This window comes from Lemur catta, chromosome 4 (genome assembly GCF_020740605.2).
Source record: "Lemur catta isolate mLemCat1 chromosome 4, mLemCat1.pri, whole genome shotgun sequence".
NCBI lineage: Eukaryota > Metazoa > Chordata > Mammalia > Primates > Lemuridae > Lemur > Lemur catta.
This window is the reverse complement of record NC_059131.1, coordinates 24,262,372-24,289,243: the sequence shown is the minus strand read 5'-3', so window position 1 is coordinate 24,289,243 and position 26,872 is coordinate 24,262,372. Positions and strand designations below refer to the sequence as shown.

The 26,872-nt window shown below is 38.0% G+C and overlaps 1 protein-coding gene across 9 annotated transcripts in view; it reads right to left on the bottom strand.

Annotated features, from left to right (window-relative positions):
- The window catches only part of LTBP1 (latent transforming growth factor beta binding protein 1), a 379,098-nt gene that overhangs the window by 171,384 nt on the left and 180,842 nt on the right, over window positions 1-26,872 (bottom strand). For all 9 annotated transcript variants that reach the window (XM_045549354.1, XM_045549355.1, XM_045549356.1 and 6 more), the window contains 2 exons: window positions 14,430-14,654; window positions 12,923-13,197 (listed from right to left, as the gene is read on the bottom strand). In XM_045549354.1, the coding sequence (XP_045405310.1) occupies window positions 12,923-13,197; window positions 14,430-14,654 (500 nt within the window). The remainder of the gene's footprint in view (window positions 1-12,922; window positions 13,198-14,429; window positions 14,655-26,872) is intronic.

The following is a 26,872-nucleotide window of genomic DNA, read 5'->3' as shown; positions in this document are numbered from 1 at the left end:
TGATCTGGCCAACTAAAATTATATATAGAAAAAAATTAGCCAGGCATGGTGGCCATGCCTGTAGTCCCAGCTACTCAGGAGGCTGAGGCAGTAGGATTGCTCAAGCCCAGGAGTTTGAGGTTGCTGTGAGCTAGGCTGATGCCACAGCACTCATTCTAGCCTGGGCAACAAAGCGAGACTCTGTCTCAAAAAAAAAAAAAAAAAAGAAAGAAAAGAAAAGAAAAAAAAAGAAAGAACAATGTGGGTTGAAGAAATTCTAGAAAGCTTTTTGGAGGAACTGACAGTTGAAAGGAGTCTCAGAAGTCAGGTTGGATTTGAAAGATGTATTCACTCTGATGTTTGCATAGATTGCTCTGTCCATATGTCCTGGGTATACATCATTAATAGTATCAGTGGTGTCTAACATTGTAGGAAAAAGGAAAGAAGTCAAAATCATCACAAAAGATTATAAGGCTCAAACACAGCTTGGTAGTCTTCTGAGACAATCTAGTTGTTTAAAAAATGAAGATACTGAAGGCTAGAGATAGGGTGAGTTTGCTAAAATGGAAAGAGCTATGGAGTCACAAGTACCAATACAAGCCAGAGCCAACACTTCTGAGCCTCAGGTTTCACGTAAATAGGTGGGAGACAAGACTACCTACTTTTCCTGTCTCTCTTGATTGTTTTGAAGGTCAAATATGGTCATAAGCATGAAAGTTCCCTGTTAGCTACCCAGCTTATAAAAATACATTATCTTATTAAGAGGCTTGCCCCAAAGCCACAGAATGCTAAGATTGTATTTTTAACAACTCTGTTAGAGCTTGCACATTCTAAAGCAGTTCTCTGCAAAGTGGTCATCTTGGAGGTAACGCTGTCTTTGTGCAAAATATTTAGAACTTCTCTGTTTGAATTTTAGAATTTTATTCAGCGCGAAAGACATACTTTAAATATTCTCAGTGGTGACAAATCCTTGCTCACTGGAGTTGAACTGACCATTGGACGCTTTCAGATGAAGAATATAGCAAACAAGTGAGCTGAAGACGACCAGTAAAGAAAGACTAATTTTCTTGTGCAGCTCATAAACTGGCTCTGAAACAACGCCCTCAAACCAGACATGTCCAAACTGTTTGCACAACGGCAGTATCACTAGAGGAGATGCACAGTCTCATAAAGTAGCCTTGCTAAAATAGAAAATTGATTTTATATATGAGTCTTTTATATGCAAAAGGAGACAGAAAAGAAGGAAAAAAATAGAAGGACAAGAAAGAAAAAAATAGTCCTATCATCATCTTGGAGAATGTGAGGGGCAGGGGAAAAGAGACAAAGCTGTCGTCTCTAAACTTAGGGCAATGTTTCTCTCACTACAACTTTATGAGTCAGATTCCAGAGGACTTGTTTTTTAGTAAACCAGATGACTCCACTTCGTCGTAGCAAATCTCAGTTCCAAGGAATCTCATAGAGCCAAAAAACATCAGATCCTAGAAATACCAGCTGTAAATCTTTAAACATTTCTTATAATGTATAGAGAGCCTAAATCAACAATCATTTCAAGCCGCCATCTCTTAAAACTACTTCCAACACGTTCAGAACTATCATCTTCAAATACAATGACCATAAAGTCTTGCCCCTTTGTCAATAGCAGAAGTAGCTTAACACGCTTCCACTTCGAGCTGCTCCATAATTATTTTATCAATATGTAAAAACATGAGTCTAATTATTAATAGGTATATTATTTGAGTGAACCCTAAAGCTACAAAATATGGAAATTTGATATTCCATGGTATGGCAAAGGCATTTTTGTTGCCAATAAAATAAAAAAGACACCTGAGAGGAGGGGCAAAGGGAGAACCAATGAGGAAACACAGACTTGCTTCTCTGTTAAGCAGGTGAGGGTGAGGGAACACTTGAAGCTTTGGTTCCCAGGAGACATCTGCCTGGGTAAAGGCTGCAGGAGGGGTAATGCCTAGGTCACAACCCATTCTCTGAAGTACTCTACTCCGGCTCTACACGTCCATATTTTGATTATCCTAATGTCCCAGCCCCACATTCTCAATCCAAGTATTACTAAAACGACCAGTTCTCCGCTCCACTGGCAGAAGCCCAGTGACATGCAGACATGTTCTCTTTCACATGTGGCGGTTTTCCCCTTTGGATCCTATCCCTGTCTTTACTGATCTTTCTTGACTTCAGGCAAGAGGGCCGCTGCACGAAGTCAGTCTGGCAGAGGTTGCTGGAACAAGACCAGCAAACACTGAGAAGTTCCAGCACCTATCACTGAGACGTGCACAACACCTTTGGTGACACCCTCTGCTGTTAACACAGGTAGGGTCTGGCCAGGATGGCTACAAAAAACAGCCATTTTAGGGCCACTAGAGACAACCAGAGTCACTAACACTCAATTAAATATGTCTTGGATGATGCCAAAGGAGTACTTGAGTGGGACACTGAAGAAAAACCCAGATGGCACAGGAAGTGCCTGGTGTTAATGACTTATTCCACCTGAAGGAGGCCAAACTTCAGTAAATGCAATCAACACATCCCAAGTGAGCTCTCTGCTCATGGGGAAGGTGGATGTCCAGTGGTTCCAGCCTCGCCTTCCCCAGTCACTGCCCAGCAGCAGCTTCAAAAGAAGATGGAGGCTGCTGCCCTTGTCCGCGTTCTCTTAGAAGGACTGTTCGCCCAAGAGCACATGGTCCCAAGCAACAGGGAGAGAGAAAGGGCGACAGTCCACCCGTTCCTTCTGCTGACCCAGTCTGGCTGACTCCGTTCTTCTCACATAAGGGCTAATGCATACTGAGAGAACAAAAGTGCTTGCTACAATGTTTTATAACCATTTTTCCCTTTAAACTTTTAATCTATTTATGTAGTTTATGGACTCAGGGGAATAACCAATGTGAAAAATGTTACAATGATTCTGGCATTAATTCTGTCAGGAGAAAACTAGTTTTTCATCATAGCTTTAGGCCTCACCACAATAATCTTATATAGTCAGGACATGAGAGATTTTTGTGGAAATTAAAGGGTGGGTTTCTAAGCAGAACTCAATGTCCCGGCTCCCTTAATCGGGCACGACTTTCACTTCCCATCACTGAGAAAAGATTCTGAGAGTCTGTAGCAGATCTCATCCATACCTATCCAGCTACCTGCCCATCTTTACTCTGCCATGTGGAATTGCCAGACATCCTGTCTATTTCCCCAGTTTCTCACTGGCTTCTGTGTGGTAGAAACCAAGAAATATTTTTCTTCAAAGTCCTGTGACAGAACTATTGAGACTTTTTTTGAAAAGTATTTTAACCACGTAATTAGAATACTTTCCACTTCAATGAGCTCACACTTTCCTACTCATGTCTCCATTATGTTTATTCTTTTTTTAAAAAAAAAATTTTAAACAAAAGTTAAGTGCATCTATTCGGCCTTTCAGAATGGGGGTGGAGGGAGGTGCATGTGTTCGAGGATGTTACTGAATGTATCCGCCCAAAGAGACCTATTCTCAAGTAAATACTCTTTTTCTCCAATGGTCCATTCTGTTTCCATTGTTCCTGCCCAAAGAGAACTGCTGGAATAACTTCTGGCACCTCTAAGAGAATCCCAAACAGTTCTTGTGTCACTTCAGTTTTACCCCAGGGCTTATTACTTATGTGGCCAATAATTAAAGGAAAGAAAGATTTTTCCAAAGATATTGGAATTTCACATCAATTACTGGTCCTTTCTTTTCTTTCTAATCCACATAAAATTTATTTTCTTCTGTAGAATATACATTAGAGATCTTAGAGTTTGTTTCTCAGGTTTTTTTTCACTTTTATAGGAGTTTTATGGTTGCAAACTATCAAAGTGGATCCATGTGTTATTTGATCACCTTTATCTGTTTGTGTTAGAGCACTGTACTAAAAACATATTCTCTTCCTCTGTTGATATCTACCTCAGGTTTTCCAGTATTCTGGAAAACTTGCTTCTTAGTTAAGTTTTAGTTAACTAAGGTGTTTATATGTGAAATTTTCTGCTTTTCAAGCATTTGCAATAGGAAGGTCTTGAAGCAGTTTTATTTTTTATCTCTTCTTATAATGCCTGTGTCTAATTATGGGGCATGTTCCTATGTTCAATATAGAGCACATGATTGTGCAACCAGACAATGGTGGATTCGGCATGGAAGCAAGACTCTGAACTCTGTGTCATGTTCTAAACACTTCACATACGAGGCCTTTTCATACCATCTGGCATAATGAGGTCACTGTACATGTTTCCTTTCAGCAATTGGGCAATCAATAAAACATGTTTGAAACAATCAAAAATTCAGATGCCAACTAAGCTTCAAATTTAGGTCACTGTTAAGACAACCAATTTAAAACAAAGGACACCTTTATATAATGGAAAAGGTGTACATATTCCATGTCTCTGTGATGTAAAAATATATTTGAGGGGTATTTTATGAAACTTGGCCTCTCTTCAAACATGAAAACTAGTGTGGAAATATTCAAGTTTTATTATAACTATGTGAAAACATGAGATTACCCTGAAAGTAGCTGGTAATTGTAACCACTGGAGTTGTAATTCTAATTTGATCATTCAATGAGCAAATTCTTGTAAATGTCTTCAAATATATATGGACCATTACAATTTACTCCAGGTAACACAGAAACCTAATTCCACCAAAATTATGACTTGCCAACTACTTCAAACTTGATATATATTCAAAAAATCCATTCCCCTCAGCCACTATATATGTTCTATTCGATTAATTTCTATTCTCTGAATAAAGTGAATTTAGTGATTGGTATAGACAACCTGATCCACATAAAAATCAATCCTTTATATGATCTTAGAATAAAAAAATATTTTTTAGGATACTGAAAGATTAGACATCATTTTTTACAACAGCAAAACAATAGAAATAACTTTCCCCCACATCTTGGCACGCTCTGTCAAGGTAAAAAAAAATATTACAGAAATTTTCAATCCCACTATTCCTGTTCTTTTCTCATTATAACACAACCCAAAGAAGTGTCCTCTGTTGCCATGAATTTAACTATCACTAATAGATCTATTCATTGGTCACTGAATGTTCTCTATTATTCCTCTATCACTACATTTCTAAAACAGTATTGAATTCCCTGATATCCAAGAACACAATATTCTTAATATCAATTGAGAATGAGGCTGCTTATAAAAAATGTAACTATTTATCATCCGCTCACAATCCTCTACTGGTCAGCAACTGAATTGTAGTGAGCATTTATCTGAAGCAGGAAGGTTCAGAACAGTCCAACTCATCGTGACGTTTTTCTTTTTCTAAAAATTTTATTTCAGAATATTATGGGGGTACAAACATTTTGGTTACATAAATTGCTTTTGTACCATTTGAGTCAAAGTTATTAGTGTGTCCATCACCCAGATAGTGTGCATTGTACCTGTTAGGCATGAAATTACCCATCCCCTCCTCCCTGCTACCTGCTTGATTTCCAGTGAATGTTATTTCCATATGCGCACATAACTGTTGATCAATTAGTTCCAATTTAATGGTGAGTACATGTGGTGTTTGTTTTTCCATTCTTGTGATACTTCACTTAGAAGAATGGTCTCCAGTGCCATCCAGGTTAATACAAGAGATATTAGTTCACCATTTTTTTTAATAGCTTGACCCCAAAAGTAATCACAGCAATGACAAAAATAAACAAATGGGACCTGATCAAACTAAAAAGCTTCTGCACAGCCAAGGAAACAATCAATAGAGTGAACAGACAACCTACAGAATGGGAGAAAATATTTGCATGCTATATATCCGATAAAGGACTGATAACCAGAATCTACAAAGAACTCAAGCAAACCAGCAAGAAAAAAAATCAAACAACCCCGTTAAAAAGTGGGCAAAAGACATGAACAGCAACTTTTCAAAAGAAGACAGACATATGAAAAAATGCTCAACATCTCTAATCATCAGAGAAATGCAAATCAAAACCACAATGAGATATCTATCACCTAACTCCAGTGAGAATGGCTTTTATCAAAAAGTCCCAAAACGACAAATGCTGGCACGGATGCGGAAAGATAGGAACACTCATAAACTGCTGGTAGGACTGAAAACTGGTACAACCTCTATGGAAAGTAGCATGGGGATACCTCAAAGAACTAGAAGTAGACCCACCATTTGACCCAGCAATCAAGATTTTTTTCTTCTTCACAACAGCCTATAACGAAATCTTCTCAGATTGGCCTCTGGTCATTTCACATTTGACCAAGGCCAACTTCCCTTGGCTGGCTGCCTCAGGTCTATCACACCGACACCCACCCGCCCATCCCCACTCAAAAGTTAAAAACATTAAAAAATCTTTAAATGTATTAGAGTTACAGCTTTTAAGTTCAGCTTAAAGACATATTATTCTCCGCGTAAGTCTAGGAAATTTTAACATCATTGTCCCACTTCTTAAGATATTTTCAAATATGCTGATATGTTCAAAGAATACTACAAGGGTCACCTGCATATAAACCTCTTACAGTCAAAAATTAGTAGAATTTTGCCATATTTCTGCATGAAATACATTTGAAAGTACAAGCAAACCTTGGAGATGATGTGGGTTCAGTTCCAGACCACCTCAATAAAGTAAATATCACAATAAAGCAAGTCTCATGAATTTTTTGGTTCCTCAGTATATATAAAAGTTGTACTTACGCTATACTGCAGTCTATTAAGTATGCAATAACCTTATGTCTTTAAAAATGTACATGCCTTAATTTAAAAATACTTTATTGCTTAAAAAATGCTAACAATCATCTCGGCCTTCAGTGAGTCATTAACTTTTTGTTGGTGGAGGGTCTTGCCTCCACGTGGAGGGCTGCTGGCTGATCACAGTGGTGGTTGCCGAACGCAGTGGCAATTTCTAAAAACAAAACCACCATGAAGCTTGCCGCATCGATTGACTCTTCCTTTCACAAAGGATTTGTTGCATGCAATGGTGTTTGATAGCATCTTACCCACAGTAGAAGGGCTTTCAAAATTGGAGTCGATCCTCTCACACACACCCCCGCCGCCACTGCTTTATCAACTAAGTTTACGTGATATTCTAAAGCCTTTTTTGGTATTTCAGCAATGTTTACAGCTGTACCGGGAGTAGATTCCATCTCAAGAAACTACTTTGTTTGTTCATCCATAAGAAGCAACTCCTCATCTGTTCAACTTTTACCACGAGATTGCAGCAATTCAGACACATCTTCAGGCTCTAATTCTAACTTTAGTTCTCTTGCTATTTCTACCATGGCTGCAGTTACTTCCTCCATCAAGTCTTGAACCCTCAAAGTTATCCATGAGGACTGGAATCAACTTCTTCAAACTCCTGTTAATGTTGGTATTTTGACCTCCTCCCACGAACCGTAGATGTTCTGAATGGTATTTAGAATGGTGAATCCTTTCCACGAGGCCATTCAATTTACTTTGCCCAGATGCAGCAGCAGAATCATTGCCTACAGCAGCTATATCCTTATGAAATATATTTCTTAAATAGTAAGACTTGAAAGTTGAAATTACACCTAATCTATGGGCTGCAGAATGGATGTTGTGTTAGCAGGCATGAAAACAACATTAATCTTGTACATTTCCATCAAAGCTCTTGGGTGACCAAGTGTATTTCAATGAGCAACAATATTTTCAAAGGAATCGTTTTTTCTGAGCAGGAGGTCTCAACAGTGGGCTTAAAATACTGAGTGGACCATTCTGTAAACAGATGTGCTGTTATCCAGGCTTTGTTATTCCATTTACAGAGCACAGGCAGAGTAGATTCAGTATTCTTAAGGACCCTGGGATTTTCAGAATGGTAAATTAGCACTGGCTTCAACTTAAAGTCGTCAGCCGCATTAGCCCCTAACAGGAGAGTCAGCCTGTCCTTTGAAGCTAAGCATTGACTTTTCTCTAGCTACGAAAGACCTAGATGGCATCTTCTTCCAATATAAGGCTGTTTTGTCTACATGGAAAATCTGTTGTTTAGTGTAGCCACCTTCATCAATGATCTTCATCAATGATAACTTGCTGCAGCTTCTCCATCAGCACTTGCTGCTTTACCTTGCATTTTTATGTTATGGAGACGGTTTCTTTCCTTCAACCTCATGAACCAACCTCTGCTAACTTCAATCTTTTCTTCTGCAGCTTCCTCACCTCTCAGCCCTCAAAAAATTGAAGACAGTTGGGGCCTTGCTCTGGATTAAGCTTTGGCATAAGGAAATGTTGTGGCTAGTTTGATCTTTTACCCAGACCACTCAAACTTTCTCCATATAAGCAATAAGTTTGTTTTACTTTCTTATCATTCATATGTTCACTGGAATAGCACTTTTAATTTCCTTCAAGAATGTTTCCATTGCATTCACAACTTGGCTGTCTGGAACAAGATGCCTCAGCTTTTGACATGCCTTCCTCACTAAGCTAAATCATTTGTACCTTTCGATTTAAAGTGAGAAACGTGTGACTCTCCTTTCACTTGAACACTTAGAGACCATTGTAGGGTTATTAAGTGGCCTAATGTCAATATTATTGTGTCTTAGCAAATAGGGAAGCCTGAGGAGAGGAAGAGAGATGGAACAACTGGTTGGTGGAGCAGTCAGAACACACATAACAATTATCGATTAAGTTTGCCATTTTACATGAGGGCAGTTTGTCATGCCCCCAACCTATTATAATAGTAACAAAGATCACTGATCCCAGATCATGATCACCATAACAGATATAATAATAATAATAAATTCTAAAATACTTTGAGAATAACCACAATGTGACAGAGAGACACAAAGTGAGCATATGCTGTCAGAAAAATGGCACCAATAAACTTGTTTGAAGCAGGGTTGTCACAAACCTTCAATTTGTAAAAACCCAGAATTGCAAAGCACAATAAAGTGAAGTGCAATAAAATGAGGTATGCCTGTAAATTACAGACACCATGGCATTTCACCTCTAAAACTTTCAGCATTTATTTCTTAACAAGGAATAAGCACATTCTCCTAGATAATTCTAGTATTCTCATACTTAAGAAAATTAATAGCTCCAAAATATCATCTAATAGCCAGTTTCCTAAAGTCTGGATGTATCCCTTAAAGTTCATGTGTTGGAAACTTAATACTCAAAGCAACAACGTTGGGAGGTGGGGCTTAATAAGAGGTGATTAGGTCATAAGGGCTCTGCCCTCATGAACAGATTAACATCGTTATCTCAGGAGTGGGTTAGTTATCACTAGAGTGGGTTTGTTACAAAAGCGAGTTCGGCCCCCTCTTGTTCTCTCTCTTGCCTGTCCACGCATTAACAAGGCCCTGGCCAGATGCCAGCACTTTGAGATTGGACTTCCCAGCCTCCACAAGTGTGAAAAATAAATTTCTTTTTTTTTTTTTTTTTAATAAATTACCCAGTCTGGGCCGGGCGAGGTGGCTCACACCTGAGCGAGACCCTATCTCTACTAAAAATAGAAAGAAATTATCTGGCCAATTAAAATATATATATAGAAAAAATTAGCCGGGCATGGTGGCGCAAGCCTGTAGTCCCAGCTACTGGGGAGGCTGAGGCAGTAGGATCGCTTAAGCCCAGGAGTTTGAGGTTGCTGTGAGCTAGGCTGACACCACAGCACTCACTCTAGCCCAGGCAACAGAGCGAGACTCTGTCTCAAAAAAAATATAAATAAATTACCCAGTCTGTGGTATTCTATTATAGCAACACAAAATGGACTAAGATGCATTTCACATTCAAATTTCCCCAATTGTTCCCAGAATGTCTTTAGAGCTTGCTTAAACAAACAAACAAAAAAAAACAAGATTTAATTAAGGTACATAAATTATAGTTATTATTCTATCTGTTTAGTCTTTTTCTATAAAAGTCATCCTACTTTTTTTCATGGTATTCCTTCTTTTTAAGGAATCAGGCAATAACACCCTACATTATGAATCTGTCTGATTATTTCTGCTGTCTGTGTGTGATGTTTTAAGCTTGTTTTCTTGCCCTCAGTATTCCCTGTAAGATGGAAGTTAGATGTAAAGTTTTGATTCCATTAAGTTAGACATTTTTGGCAAGAACCCTTCAAGGGTGATGCTGTAGACTGTAGACTGTCTCACAACAAGAGGCACATGTCAGGGTGCCTCACTATTCATGATGCTGAGTTGATCACTTGGTCAAAGAGGCTTCACGATACTTTGACCTTGCCACCAAGTCTATATTTACACTGCACTATGCTCCAGCTGTAAAAGGCTTAAGAGTGGTGCAAAAGCCTGCCAGGAATGCCAAGCTATGCTGCTTATCTGATCTCTTCTGACACCTCTTCCTTGTCCATTTCTGCAATGTTCTCTTTCCTCTGTTTAATTATTCTCCACGTTTGCTCTGTGACTTTGGTTTTCTAACCACTCATCCACTTTCCTCCACCATCGAAACAGTTCTGAAATTCTACTCTATAAAGGTTTCCTGAATTTAAATACATTGATCACAGTTCATCTTGGGTTTTCAATCTGAAGTTTACTGCCTAATTATAAGAAGGTACCACAGAAGCAAGGACTGCTTCTGCCAAATTTATTTCATGACCTCTCATAGCAGCATATAAACATAGGTGCTTATTGGTAACTACTGCATTAAAAGTCCGAGTGGTTGAAATCTACAACAAGAGTGCTCCCACTGAGTAAAGCAATAATGAGCATTTATGCAGGTTTTTTTGGCCATTCATTTATAATCTACCTATATCTCCTGGCTATAGCTATGTTTGCAAACCAACAACAGCACGAAAGCACAAATGCTTTCCAACACCTTTATAGGTAGGATACATCTATATATTATTGAGTATTTACCAGTAATGTATTTTTTTAATGTCTGGTTCACCCTAATTGCACAAATTAATTGGGCAATCATTGGCATCCAGCAACATTTCCCACAAACAGAAAGACAAATAAATATATGCTGAAAATGTTTTCTAAAAATGGGTCTTATTTTGAAGCTCTGTATTTGCGATTACACATGCAAAATGAATTAAGAATTGAGATCACTGTCTGGATCTTTCAGACCAAAAGTCAGATGTATCCAGATAAGGCAAAAGCAGTCCACTGAGTTTGAATTATTTTGGTAACTCCATCAATTACCAAATTCATTTCAATTGCATAGTCCAAGTTAGGCTTGCAAGTAAATAATTTGTCTTTATCTTTTCTAGTTAGCAATCACCTTGCCTAATATTACACAAGAATAACAAGATTGTTAAGCCTCATTTTCTTGCTTTCTCTCATCTCTGTTCCAACTTGGAAACTGGGGAGAAAGGTACTGGGCATGCAGTTTTTAAAGGATCTGCTTTTTTCCTTTCTCCCTGACCAACCTAAGCTGGAATGACTAAACAATGCAAATGGCACCAAATTCATTCTCCCTCTCCAAGGCTAGTCCAGGGTAAAAATGTGAAGTGTATAAAGTTTATCTTCAAGCCCACTACCCACATTGAAACCTGCCCTTAGCACAAAAAATCCAGTCTTTATCTCTAAGCTAAATTTAAATTGATGATGTTCCTTCTCCCCAAATCATTTGCTTATACTGGACTTCAATTGAGGAATGAAAAGCTATGTTAGGACCCCTGTAGTTAGCATTTCAGGAATCCACAGGCACATAAAGGCTGTGTTCGGGGGATCAAGGCTGTCCCTGCCTTACTAAGATTACGTGACATAAGCTACCATCTACTCTGACTACTCTTCAGTTTGACCCTACCACTATCAGTACCTCTAAATTAATATTTGCATAGTTCTATAATATTTGAAAAGCAGGGCTCACATTAATTATCTTGCCTAATTTTAAAAAAATCCCATAGGCCCCATTATCTTGTCTCCACTTTGCAGATAAGGAAGCTGTTTCCCTGCTACCAAGTGCTGGGCCCACCAGCACTCATGGCACTCACTGAGGTCTCAGAACTCCACATGGATGCTCTTTCCATTCCAGCCTCCAAACCAATTTTCCCTTTTCCTAGAAGAAAGGTAATAATCCTACAATTGACTGAGTCAGTACCTAAAACTGTTTTCTAGGTTCTAAAACAACAACAATCTTACTACCACCAAGTATTCTACACACACACACACACAGTATTTTTCGAATATTGAAGAAACAGAGAAATAGTAATCAGTGGACCTCATCTAACTCTTCTCATGAGGTTTTTAAACCATAACGAGACCAGAGAACAAAGACTCCATCATTATCACATAATCTCAAACCAGGTAGCACCAAGTGGTTAGGGTAGAGAAATCAATACTTATCGATTGTCTTCACTATGCACATTCAATGATGAGTTTCAAAGAAACTTAGCCTTTCTCTCACTTTATGATACAAATATAGGTCTAAAGTTGCAAGTAAATCCAATGTTATTTAAAATGCACTTCAAACAGTTCATGCATTGGCTTTCTAGTTATGAATTTTTATGAGAAAATAAAAAATGACATGAATTATTAATGCATAATGGATTCAAAATTCAACTGTACCTACTAACCCATAAACTACTGCAAAAGGCATAAATATTTTCAAACGCCTTTGCAGAATATATCTCCTGTATCGTATCTCATGCCTGACAAATGCTTTATACACAGATAGTTCTAACTGAAAAAAAATATAAGCAAACCATCATGGATATCCAGCAACATTTCTGGAAGTTCACTACTGAAAATTATTCTACACATCAGGGATTGGCAAGCTTTTTCTGTAAAGGGCCATACAGTAAATATTTTAGGGTCTGCAGACCATATGATCTCGTTGGAACTACTCAATCCTACAGTTGCAGCATGAAAATGGGCATAGACAATATATAAATGAATGAATGTGGTTGTGTGCCAATAAAACTTTATTCACAAAAACAGGCCCATGGGTCATAGTTTGCCATAGACAGTCATTTTTACCACGTCTGGCTTTCTTGTTAAAATGATACCATATCTATTAAATGGAATGCATTACTAAAATGGGCTGGGCAACGATGCTTACCTGTGACCCAATGGTTTCCTGGAAGCACCGGCCAAGCTGCGTCTTGGCAGCCACAGGATAGACGTGAGGAATGACCTGCTGCTGGGAGTACGTGGAATGTACAGTCTGGGTCTTCTGGACAGGAAGCCCTTGGTAAGAGATTTGGGATTGGCCTGGTTGAGCTTCTTTTACCTTCTGGCCTGTTGGGCCATCGATTCTTGAAACCTGATGTATCTGGACTGATGCCTCAGGAGGATGTTTCACATGGATATTGACTATGTTGGGAGGAAATTTCACTAAAACAGATTGGGAAGAAAACTTGTTAGTCATGAATAATTCACAGGCAAGTCAGGATTTTTAAAATATAGAAGTATATTTTATAAACACACATGCACATGTTTATATGCACATATATTACATGTAGGGTGAAACAGATGTACAATTAATGTATCTTTTTGCTGCATAGCCATCAAAATTCTTCAGAATAAGATGGTACACTCAAAATACAAATTAAACCTGAATTTACATCTTAAAAATAAAACTGCAGTGGTAAAGAGAAATTAAGACTTTTAACAGTAACACATTCATTAGACAAAAATATTCTTTTCAGTAGAATCATAAAATTATGAAATTCATGATGATCGTTATCATAAGTGGGCACATTTCATCAAATGATAATAAGAAAGACTCACAAATTTGATTATTTTTTAATTTTTCACAAAATTTCTATTGGGAAAATTTTAGGATTTCTATTTTTCAATTAAAAGAGGAAATCCAACTCCACCAAGCACAAGTCTCTTACCTTTAAACAATATATTAATATACTTTTGTGCTTCTTGTGAAGCACACACACAAATACCGAAATGTGTTATTTTATATCTATAACAATATTTACTTTCTGCAGCTTTTAAACAAAATCTCATCTTCTGATACAAAAATTCAGGTTTTAAAGAATAAGAGCCAGTAACACTTCTCTGACCCCCTTTTAAAAATTGAGCGTTTTAAAAAAAAACAGGTTTAAAAGAATGAATTAGTCATAGAATTTTTGAGCTCCAAGTGACCTAGTTTACCTTCCTCTACGGATGAACAAATTGAAGTCCAGTGAGATTAAATGACTGTTCAGAACCAAAACCAAGCATTCTTCAATTACAAAATTCACCAAAAGGTACTGTGTGATCCCCTAGTTTGTTAACGCTGGAAGGGCCTGAACACTGTATTGCTCATCTTCCCAGGCCTTGCCAGAACAATGCCATGCACGTTTATTAGCTCTTGGTGGGAAGAGTCATTAGAAAAGGATGGGCTCCTTTTTATTTTCTGTTTTCCTAGATACTAATTCTCTATGGCCTAGAAAGTACTTCAGCCACATACCTGGGCCCACATTCTGTCTCTACTGCCATTTCTCAGGCCACAAATCATGTACTCCTTTCTGCTTCAGTCCCAGCCCTGGCCGTCTGTGGATACTTGGCTTCTGTATGGGTTTGGCAGGTTAACACAGGCCTGGCGAATGGGCAGAATGAGAAAAGCTTACCTTTGACCCCCTGCTGGCTAGTCATGGTCAGAGGCAAGGTATGTGTAGAATGGATGACATGTGTCCCCAGCGCCTTGCCCGGTTGCTGGGAATTCTGATAAAGTTTAGGCACGCTGGCACCATGGACTGGGATCTGACAAAGCTTTCCTGTGAAATTTGGAGGGCACTGGCATTTGTCCCTTGAACTGCACTGGCCACCATTCATACATGGAAGATGGCAAATTACTGAAAGAGAAAAGAGAAAATAGAGACAGTTAGTCTCTCAAAGGCTAAGTAACAATCAATCAATAAAATCCCCCAAACACACAGCCCACTGCAGCCATCATATTCCCAGGACTTAGAAATGGTAAGCAAAGGAGTAAACACTAGACCCAAAATAGTCTCTATTCCTCACTGCCTTTTTCTTTCCATCTGTAGTCACATAACTCTCCAGCTTGTGACTGTTCTCCACCAGTGATGAAAAGAAGAGTTCACAGGAAAAGAATATATATACAATAGCCACAAAGAATTACTGTCTACCACAGTGTCATTTTAAGTATCTCTTGCAATCTGCAATTACTTTGTTTTTCTATTTAATTACTAGCTTATTAACTGTCTTCCTAGATTATAAACTTCTTTGGAACAAGAGGTATGTGCAGCTTAGTAACCTTTATATCCTTGGCACCTAGAAAAATGTCTGGCATAGACATTAAATAAATATTTACTCAAAAAATAAACAAATGAGAGTGATAAAAAGATGACTATAGATAACAATGATATATTATATAGCTTCAAATAGCTAAAAGGAAGATATCGAATGTTCGCAACATAAAGAAATGATAAATGTTTGAGATGATGGATATGCTAATTACCCTGATCTGATCACTACATGTTATATGTATCAAAACATCACTATGCGTCCCAAACATATGTACAATTATTATTAAGCAGCTGAAAAAACTTAAATTAGAAATAATAATATCTGTTGAAAATTTTCTCTATGTAAGACACTGAACTTAAGTGCTACCCAGAACAAGAAAACAGAATAGTTTGAATCATACTTTACAAGAATTTGCAATCTCATTGGGGTAACAAGACGTCAGTAAATCCTAAAATTAGTTAGGAATTAATTTATTTCAAATACCAAAAGATAAGAGGACGTGTTGGGTGAAGAGTTTTAAGAGGAGGTTTTTAACTCTGGCTAAATTGAGCTTATGGTCAACCTCTTTATCACTAATGAATTCTTCCTATCAGCCTTTAAATGTCATCAGATTTCCATTGGCTTAAAAAATATAATAAAAGCCCTTCAACTTCATGTCCTTCCAGCTTCTACCCTCTTTAAATCCGCTCATCCATGACCAGACTTTCCAAAAGCACTGTCTGGTCACTTCTCAACACACTAGCAATGTATGTTGGGCCAGATTATGTTTCCCCTTTCCCAGTTCCTCTTCTGTACAGAAACTATTCTTACTAAGGTCATCAATAGTCTCCAGGTTGCTAAATCCAGTGGACAGATTTCAGTCTTCCCTTGGTTTCTGTGACATCTCACTCATCTATTTTGCTCCTTCCTGCTTGCCTCTTCCAGCTTAATATGCTTTGCAGGCTCTGCTTTCTCTACTTGTCCTTTAAATACTGATGTGCTTTAAGATCCAGTCTTGAAATTTTCTTCTTCACTAACTCTACACACTCTTCCTCTATGACTTCATCCTGTCATATGCTGATGCCACCCAAATTTATATTTCCCAGCCAAAGCTTTCAGCTGAGCTTCAAACTATCTACTATTATATGTTGCCATGGAGATAGTCCACAGGGACCTCAAACTCCAAATGTCCAAAACTGAACTCGTCATCTTCCCCCCAATACCTCCATCCATCTAGCGGTTCTTCACCTGGGTGCTGCTTCCCCACTTCCAGCCTACTCAAACACTCATGCCTGGAGGTCCTCCCTTCTAAACATTCACCAAAGACAGCCACTTCTTTCCCATGACAAGGCACCACCACGGCCTTGCCACTCATGAATCTCACCTCCTTTTCCACAGCTACACTGAACTTCATTCAGATCCTCAGCATGCAGTGTCTTCTCACCCCTCAACAGCTTTATCCATACTAATCCTCTGCCTGGAACACTCTTTCCATCTGGCCCCCATCAACTACCTGACACCTACGTATCTTTCGGACTCTGTCTGAATCTTGCTTCTTCTAGCAGCATTCCCAGTTACCCCTCATCTAGGCTTGACACCTTTCCTCTGTGCTACCATGGACTCTTGATCACTACCCATCACTCCGCATGTTGCACTGTGTGACAGTTGTCTAACTGCTTCTCTGTGTGCCTCACTCAGTCAGAGCTCTGTGAGGTCTGGGAATTTATCTTGTCATGGTTTACCCTGAGCATGTAGCTCAGAGTCCAGAAGGAAGGAACAGATCTATGTCTACTACTTAGTAAAATACCATTCTAAGTAGTAGAGAAGACTCAGTCCTCACCCTTCAAAAACTTAAGAACTAAATGGAGAAATTAAAGAACACATGATAACTAAAAACACAGGTCAACAAATAAGCGGCAAATGGAAAATACAAAAAATAAATCCTTTGGAACTTCAGAGAGGAGAAAAGACATTTCTAGGAAGTCAAAATAGACTTCACAGGAGAGATCACTTGGGATAAGTCTCTAAAACTGGGTAAGAGTCAGAGAATACAGAAGAGTGTATTCTAGGAAAACAATGCATATAAAGGAAGGAAGGCAGGCGTAATTGGGAGAAAATGAGTAAATCTGTCTTGTTGGAACTCCAGGTTCTTGAAGGAAGGGAAGAGATAGGTGATAATCTGGAAAGAGAAGGCTTGAGTCAGACAATGGAAGTTATCACAGGCCTGATACGGGGTTTGGATTTTATTCTGTAATCAGTAAATTATTTTGGAGGCTTCAAGCAGAGGATTAAGCCAGGCTGAAAGAGTGTTCCAAGAAGATTACTCCGATGATGGCACACGGGATTAGATGGAAAGAAGAGAGACTACATGGGAAAGTCAGTTAGGGAACTATTATAATAATTGAAATGCAAGTTGAAAAACATCTAATTAGGATCATGGCAACAGGAATTGAAAGAAATATGTAGTAATATAATGCTGGAGGGTAAATCAGTAGAACTTGGAGATGGGACATAGGAGGAAAAGTGCAGGCCAAGGAAGAGGGGAGAAAGTGGAGGAGGAAGAAGAGAGTTGGAAAAATCACCAAGGTGACAACCCAGAAACTGTGTTCATGGCCAAGGTTACAGATAAGTCAAAACTACCCGGCCAGATGGGGTCTGGAAAAAAATACTTTCACTAGTGCATGATCTACTCAGTGAGGTCTTGGGTAAGAGAGGAGGAAGTCAAAGCTGACTCCAAAGTTGAGTCCATGACTTTGAAACTCCCAGTTCAGTTCTGAATTGAATTTCTAAATCACAGCTTGGCTACACTGGATGGGCTCAATATGTAATGGAATGGCAAGAGAAGGCAGGCCAAGATTTAAACATACTACAAATAATTCATAGCTGGAATAAAGGCATCCCAATATGCATGAATTTCAGTTACCACAATTTAGTTAAATAATAATAGTCCCCCAACAACTAAAGTTCAAACTTTAGTCACCACAGTATACTAACTGAGTGATTGGATCAAGTACAAACGTCAATGCTAACTCTTTGGTCCACAAATCACAGTGCGAATAACAGATGTGTATCATGACCAATGACCAGTCATGTCACTTCTTTCAAAGTCTGTCAGGGATTTGTCCCTGAATATCTGTCATTCGGTTCAGGCACAGACAGCAAAGCAGGGAGTTCTCTTCCCTCCTCATCTGGAAGTGACACAATCACAGGACATTTTACAAAACGGGTAATCAAAAGACAGTACGGGCCAACAAAAAATAAAGTGCAGCAAAGAAATACACAGTGATAAATCAGAAGGTGGTCATGATGAAAAGGGTGAAGGTGTCCCAAAGAAAGTGACATTAAAGGAACTCTCAGGGATCTCACAACTTTGAATTGGCTTCCAACATTTTATCCAAACTTAAAAAGGAACATGACAGTTCACTAAAGGAAAGAAAAAATACTCTATATCTTATATTATGCAAAAAAATAAAGCAAACATGTTCAAATTATTTCTGGTTAGTTTTACTTGAAGAAATAAAATATTTTAATTCTCAATATTTCTAACATTTTAAATTACAAAGTACTAGATAAATATTAGCTGTATTATTTTCCTTATATGGTTATAACCTACACTAAAATTTTTTTAATGTTTTGGCAAAATTTTTTAAAGGTCATGGAACTCATGATTTTTCCATTGATTATTAAGATGCAAAGTGATCTATACTAGAATAACTTCATTTAAATCATATAAACTATCTTTTTGTACAAAGAAACATTAACAAATGACTTTTATTAGCTATTTCCAGTATCGATAGCAGACTTTGAAATCTAGCATGAACTTAGAAAGGTAGATTGCTTAAATCTACCTTTAAACCCCCGAGATAAATTCCATACAATTGCTTCAAGGATTGTACTAGCATCAGTGGATACAGCAGTAATCCCTTAACTCCAATTACTCTGTGTCTCTCTGGTTATAAAGGAAACGGTTTCTGCTTGGCTTATTTCAACCAATAAAAGTCCACTACTTATAAACCTTTATGAATAAGAAATAGAGTATCTATTCTCCTCTTCCAGCATTTTCTAAAATCTAAATGACAATATAAAGCCCTCTGCCTCGGCTGGAGAAGTACACGTTGAACTCTTTGTGGCAGGTAATCTTTTTACACCTAAATAGTCTTTTACATCAAAGAAAACAAATTTCAAATCAACCTACAAACTTCAGGATTTAACTATGAATAGTTTCTTTCTGTTTCAAAAGTTCGTGCCACTCTCAAAATATCACCTAGCGATGTCTCGTCTGTGCTGGCAGAGTTCTACAAAACCTCAGAACATAAAGAGGAAAAAGAATAAGTTATCTTTAAGGTTGACTGAGATGCTTGTGGTATGCTGGTGCTACGTCTAGCCATGGCACATATATTTTAGAAAATATAACTAGAAGGCATAACATAGGATGCTGCTGAGACATTCTGTGACCTCGTCTGCTTGACCTTTTGCTGGCCGTTGCCATAATTCCCCACATGGCATCACCTGTGACCCAGGTTGAACGACTGCAAATAACAGGAGGTATGTGGGCCTTCAGACTATCATTCCAGAAAGTGTAATTTCGTGACAACCATTCAAAATATCTCATGGCACCACTATAAAAGGTCAAAATGAGTAAAAGGATCCATGCTGGAAGAATAAGAAGTTGGAGGTTTTAAATATGTCAAACATTTCAGCTGGGTTCCACCATTCGCTTTGGTCTATAAAACAACTCGCAATGTTCACGAGATTGGGCTGAGAGGATAATATTCACATTTTGTGCCACAAATTGGAACCTAGTTTAGAGGAACAAATATTAACGACTTGTATATAAATATGGGCAAACTGGGGTTTTCTAAAAATGTGTACCATAAAAAGGTAGACTCTACTTCTTTCTTTCCTGTTATCTTAGCTGACTATAAAAATACTTCAGCTGCTTGTTCCCAAAAGGCACTCTGAGAATGTTCTTGACCTTCCTGCAGCGGTATCACGGCCGCTCCACCCACCCCCTGGCTTTCTGTGCCAGCAGACAGACCGTTTCAAGTTATTGTGGCTAAGGCAGAACAGGGAAAACAAACCTCCATGTGAAGGAAAACCTATATCTGTCAGTTCACAGAACAGGCACACATGATTTTGATTTGAATAGCTACTTAAACTTTCCCTCTTGTCTATGATGAGAAGACTAATGTTCCCTTAAAGGCTTTTAGCATTTTTGTTGATAACCCTTGGAGAGCAGGGAGGGGGAAGAGTAAAATTTTTAGAAAATGAAAGTTAACGCTTTCTTTCTCTCCATTTTCAGCCAGAAAGTGGGTTAATACTGTGGCTGTTGAAAGCTTCCAGCTAACAAATATGTTACATAATAATTAAATGCTACAGCAAACCATTGCTCACTTTAAGAACCTGTGCCGCTCTAAACAAAAAACTGTATGTGTGCCTTTCAATTTAGCATGTGTCACCAGGAAAAAAAAAAAAAAAGCTGGAATCTAAGAAGATACTTATTTTCTTCTGAAGCTAGAAGAGAGGAGCTGGGAAGACCTAGCCCTACACATGACCAAGGAAAGAAGTATGTAGACTGGTTTTCTTCTTATGGAACACAGAGATTTATAATTGCAGTGCTCTAAAATTCCCTACTACCAATTCTTGATTGTTTGCTAACTTATACCAACTCAGAGACCCAGTCAAAAAAAACGTTATGAGGATGGCCTAGAACAACCTATCCAAGGAGGTGAACACATTTAAGCTAAACCTAAAAAGAGAAGAATCCAGTGATGTGAAAAGTTGCCCGAAGAGCATTTACAGAATAACCAATAACATGAGCTAAGATCTTGGGGTGAAGTGGTTTAGAAACGCCCAGAAACTGAAAGGAGGCTGATGTGGCTAGAATGTCGGAGCTAAGACAAAAAAGAGATAAGTTGGGTTTCAGAGACAGACAAGCACCAGATTCCTATTTGTGTCCACAAGGACAGGCAGTCCATAAAACTAGATGCAGTAAAACAGGAAGGAAAAAAATCAGTTAACACTTAGGACCAACGCACATCTGAATCACAGGAGACAGACCCAGGGAAAAACAAAGAATAAAAATACAGAAAGAAGTAGGATCCTCCACTTATGCATGTTAAATGTGCACTATAAATTTGGCTTTGAGCTCCTAACCTTATTTTACAATTTTATATAACTGTTTAGCCAAGTTCATATTAAATATCTGAAAGTTTTAATTTAAAGTTCATTAAATATATAATCATTCTGAAGGTAAGAGGATTTTTTTTGTTTTTTTTACATTTTATACATGTGAGAGAAGAGACTAGTATTCTCTATAGGACATGCAAAAGAAAAAATAGAGCTCCAAAAAGATTTGGGGGCAAAGAGAATGCTTAAATAAGAGAATTGAAAATGCACCACCCACCACACTCTCCCATAAGTGAGCAGCTCTTTGATTTTTTTTGAAGGATATGTGCATTTTTAGACATAAGATGCGAAAATGCACACATTACAGTTTCATTGCCTTGTAATAAAAGCATTTTTTATTTTGTATTTTACAAGGACTAAGAGATTTCACAAATATTCATAGTAACCAGTTAGTTTCAAACTCTAGATGAAGAGGTCACATTTTTAAAAAGCAAATGAAAGTACGCTATAGGATGTAGGAACGCTCTAATACCCACAAAAATGTTGGGAGAGGAGGGAAGTTATTAAAAGGAAGTTCCTTCATAGCACCCACCTCAGAACTCCAAGACTATTATCATCACAAACCAACATAGTGGTGAGATACCATACAAGCATCATTGACTTTAACAACTATTTGTAGCCATTAGTTTAGTACGCCTGATCCAATAGGGCATTGTCTTTGTTTTCCCTGCTTTGAAAATTAATAAGACCACTTTCATTCCATCCCCACCTATCAAATACTAAGTACATTGGGCTAATGTTAAAGTAAATGCAGCTTTCAACAAGTGCAAAATATCAACCTTAATGCAAACAACAATTCCAAGAATATCATTAATTTTTAATGCTGGTGGACATTAGTAAATGCTTCAATACAACATTCTGTTTATAATCCAGGAGATATGAAGTCCTATCACACACACCAGAGCTTCCAACTTGGGATGAAGCCATTCATCATGTCAACTTTGTTTATGGCTTTCTGCTCATTTAGCAACAATTTCACCATTGCTATTGACCATCTAACTTGATCTTAACACTTTGCATAACCTAAGAAGCTCCATATATCAACCATATCACAAAATTCCACTTCATGACATTCCTCAAAGATGCTGTCATTGTGGCTATCTCCTAATAGTTCCCAAACATCAATGCTCTTTTACCCCTAGGAAAAACATAGCAATATTTGCAGGCTGCAGAGATAGTAAATACACAAATCTCAGACACCTTGAATGTGGGGCCTCCTTTAGTAACAATCTTCAAAAACTTCAAAAATCACTCTGTAGATTACAGTGTCCTTATCTGCAAAATGCATTTTTGGTGGCTGGGTGCAACAATCCACAGGATTTTTTCCATACCTGAAATTCTGGTTCTGAAACTCCAACCAGGTTAGTAAATACAGTAAAATTCAGATTTCCTCATCTCATCTAATGTGATTGGCAAGATTTAAATTTTAAAATAAGGACAAACGTTTATCCAGTCACATGCAAACTGCGTAGAAGGAACTGGAGTCAATAGGTTGAGTGGTGAGCTTTATTTTGATTTTCAGTGTATACTTGGACACTGATTCGAATGTAAGTTTCACACTTACTGACAAAGTAGTTAAGAACATGCTCATGGATTTATAAAAAGTTGACTTCACTTAGGGAAATGACAATGCTGCACATTAGTGGGCAGTGAAATTGGGTTCATTAAAATGATGACATGTTTCATCCTTAGAGACCCACCGTTTGTGTGGTATCAACTGCAACTATCTGAAGGGACATGCTGCCATTTCAGTCACTGTAGCCTGGCATTTTCTTTGACATAACTACAAAATGTTTTCTCAAAAACCAAGTACCACCGTTTAGGCCTACACTATATACAATAATATTAAAAATAAACTTAAAAACCTTTTAAAATTTGTTTCAACCACTATCGCTATAATTTGTAAACTCCATCTGCTGGGTTGTCTCTAGAGACTAAGCCCATACACTCATTAAGCTCATTAATATCTGCTTATTATCTATTTATTCCTGAGTCTCAGAAAAGGACTTGAGATGAACCTAAATCTAGAATTTCTAAATATTTACTAAGTCAAAATCTCAACACACATATTTAACTTAAAAGCACAAAACTGCAATAAAACCTTCTGACATCGCAGCCAGTCCAAATTCTTACAGCCTTTAAAGTCTGGTCCAAACATAACCTCCAAAAAAAGAAACTATCTTTCAAAGAAAAAAAGAGGATACTACATAGTAAAAAGGAACCCTGGAGACATTTGCAAATGGGGCAGGGGGTAACATCTAACATGATTTCTGTGACATGTACCCATTTTCCATGTATTCTCATTATTTTATTCCTCTTTCTGTTATATTTTGAATATGCAGGAAAGAAGTCATGATATTTTAATCTCTGCATCCCCCACACTTCATAGCACAGCATTTTACAGATAGTAGCTCAACAAAAAAATTGTTGCCATTAATTTAATTCCCTAAAGATTCCACATGGGAAAAATGCAGCATGCATCTACACCTCTTTTAATGCTTCTCTTTTCTGTCTGACATAACTTTAGCATACACTAGAGAAAGAGTTTTCAATCTATGTCCATAAAGTGCTACGGTTTCCACTGAGGTGCTGAAAGGGACCTGCTAAACCATCTGATTCAACCACCTTACCCTACAGAAAAGAAGTGAGGTACAGAGATTTTGTGTGCTTACAATAGGGGAGCCAGGTTTCCTAAATCCTGTTTCAGGGTTCTTTCCCACACACCTCCTCTGATAGAGGGCTCACTGTGTTCCACAGATCTCACCACACAGCCTGTGCCAACCCCTCTGCAGACTGTTTCACAGGCACAGATGTTTTTTAGAACTGGTAATGGCTGCTGCAATGGAGCTTGAGCTGAGACTGAGGGTTTAGCCACTTGTACATCAAGTAGACTCAGGATCTTTTCCAGGGATCGAAATCTGCAAGTCATTCCAGTTTGGGACTTTTTATTAGCAGAAGGACAAAGGAGTTTTCTGGACCACAGGCATTGGAGGAAGAGCAGGAGTAGAGTCAAGAATAATGAAAGAAAAAGGGAAATGAACAGCATTTGTTGAAGACTATAGAGACGGAACACTTCCATGACTGGAGAAGGTTCCATTGCATACTGCTGGTCTATCACCTGTTCCTTTGGGTTCCAGTGAGGTGAGAAGTGAAGGCAAGAAGCTCAAAAAGTGTTCACTCATTCGGTCACTATTTATTTTCTGTCTACTGTGGGTCAGGCACTGTCCTAACACTACACAAACATCCATAAACAAGAGACAAAAATCCCTGCCCTCTAGGCACTTGTGTAATCTCACAGTCTCTGTGAGACTCTGGGCACAAGCAGCATTGCTTTGGAGCCCAGGAGTCAGGGAGCAGGAGAGGGTTGGAGAAGGAGCTATTCTCTCAGCATTGTGGATTATCAAGCACTTGTCAGGCACATCAAGGGAGTATGAAGTGATGGCAAGAAGGGAACAAAGCCAGTGCTCTGGGGAAGGGTTTTTCTATGGGGCAGTGGTAAGGCTCCCATGGGTCTCCATCTGCAGTGGGCCTCAGAGGGTCTTAACAGAAGACCTGGGCAGATGCTATGTGGTGGGGGGTAGGGAGCGCCCCTTGGAGCTCCTCAGAAACACCTAGAGGGGGTGCAGAGAGGATGAAGTTAAGCAAGCAAGGGCTTTAGGCTAGCATAATTTGGTTTATTATCATTCATCTATACCCACAAACTAGTAAACCCTACAGCAATGTCCAAGTTACAGTTATAATCACTACAGTTGCCATTTGTATTCTTCTGTCACTACATAGCCTTCATACTGTTATGCATTATGTATTGCTACAGAGCCTTAATCACTTATATTCTTAGTAGCTATATAATATTCATAGCCATTCCTCTATTGTCTATTTAGACTACATTTCTTTTTAACTGTTACAGATAAAGCTGTAATGGAAACATTACAGTTACAGTTATCAGCTGTAACTATCAAAAGCCATAAAAGGAACATCAGAACATCCTCAAGCATATAGTTTTATCCTTCTTAGTAATGACTTTCTGACGCATTTGACTAATATTTCCTGATTGCTTAGTATGCACTAGGCAATATGCTAGGAGATACAGTGAACTAGAAAAACATACGTAAGTCAATCCCACTAAAGGAACTGTCCCATCGTATCGAGGACACAGAGCATGGACATTACAAGCAAGAGCCTGGAATCAAACTGCCAGGACTTTGAATCCCAATTTCATCAGTAGCGGTAGGACTTTGTCCAAGTTATTTCACTTTTTTTTTTTTGCCCCATTTCTTCACCTGTAAAATGAGAATAATACTTGTATGTGACTTCATGTGGTTGTTGTTTGGCTTGAATGAGTTCATATATTCAAAGCCCTTAGAACTAACTCAGCATACAGTCAGTTCTCAGCAAATGTTAGCCATCATCATCAACTTCATGATTATTATGGCAGGGCACAATGGGAACATAAAACAGGGGAAGCCAAACCAGCATATTGGCAACAAAAGGGATGTACATATTCTTATAGTTAGGTCGTGCAATATACTGCACGCTGTTTCATTCACTAATCTTCCCAGAATTGAGTGTGGAGCTGTTGAATTTCTAACAATAGATGAATCTTCCAAAAAGAGTATGGCAATTAATAGCATCAATAGCACTATATTAGCATATCAAATTCACATCTGGTAACAATTGGATTTTATTTTTAAATATTTCTATTAATTTACTAGTTACAACAAGATAACTTCTGAGCTATAAACATTTTCTTAAAATCTGATTATATTATCACAATGTTAATTTTACATGTCTTTAGTAAAGATTTTTTTTTAGCTTCTCAATATTCTATTGTTTATTTTAAAATATTGATCATACTTATTTCTCCAGCATAATGCCTTACACATAGTAGGCACTCAGAAAGATTTTGAACATTTCCCCACATTACTTGTTTGTCAATCTACTTCCTGTTCATTTTAGTTTGTCTTGGATACACAAATTTTATTTTGCTAGTTGTTTTTATATAATTAAGTTTATAAGTTCTTGTTTCTATAATATGTTCTATTATTTCAATCCTTAAAAAGCTATTATCCCTCCAAGTATTTGATAACTAACCTAACTTCATGCTAATGTTTTGGATTATTCTTCTCCTTCTCACTTAATTTATTTAACTCATTCCATCTGGAGTTTTTATCCAGATGTGTATACATATGGATTACAACTAATTTTGAATCAAAATTATCTAAATATCTTAATATTAGTTATTAAATGAAACGTCCTTTCCCTTTAAAAAAAAAGATAAGCAGTTATTTTGAACAGAAGGCTTCAAAGGGGGAAAGAAGAGACATAAAGTGGTGGAAAAGAGAAATAAAATCCGGCAGTTAGGGTGGAGTCAGGCATAGAAGAACAGAGGAAGAATGCAGGGTGAAAAAGAGCACAGAGTCCTTCTAGGACTCACACAAAAGCAGAGAAACTTTCCCCATGGGACATGAAAGAAGAAACACACTGGGCAATAAAATGAAATGGGGTCTGTAAAATTCAGTCAGATGCCAAAAGGAATAAATTCTGGGTAGACAATGTTTGGGAACCACTACTATAAACAAAATCTGCATGGCCCGTCTACAGCTTCTTTCTATTCCCACCGTCCATGGATCATTAC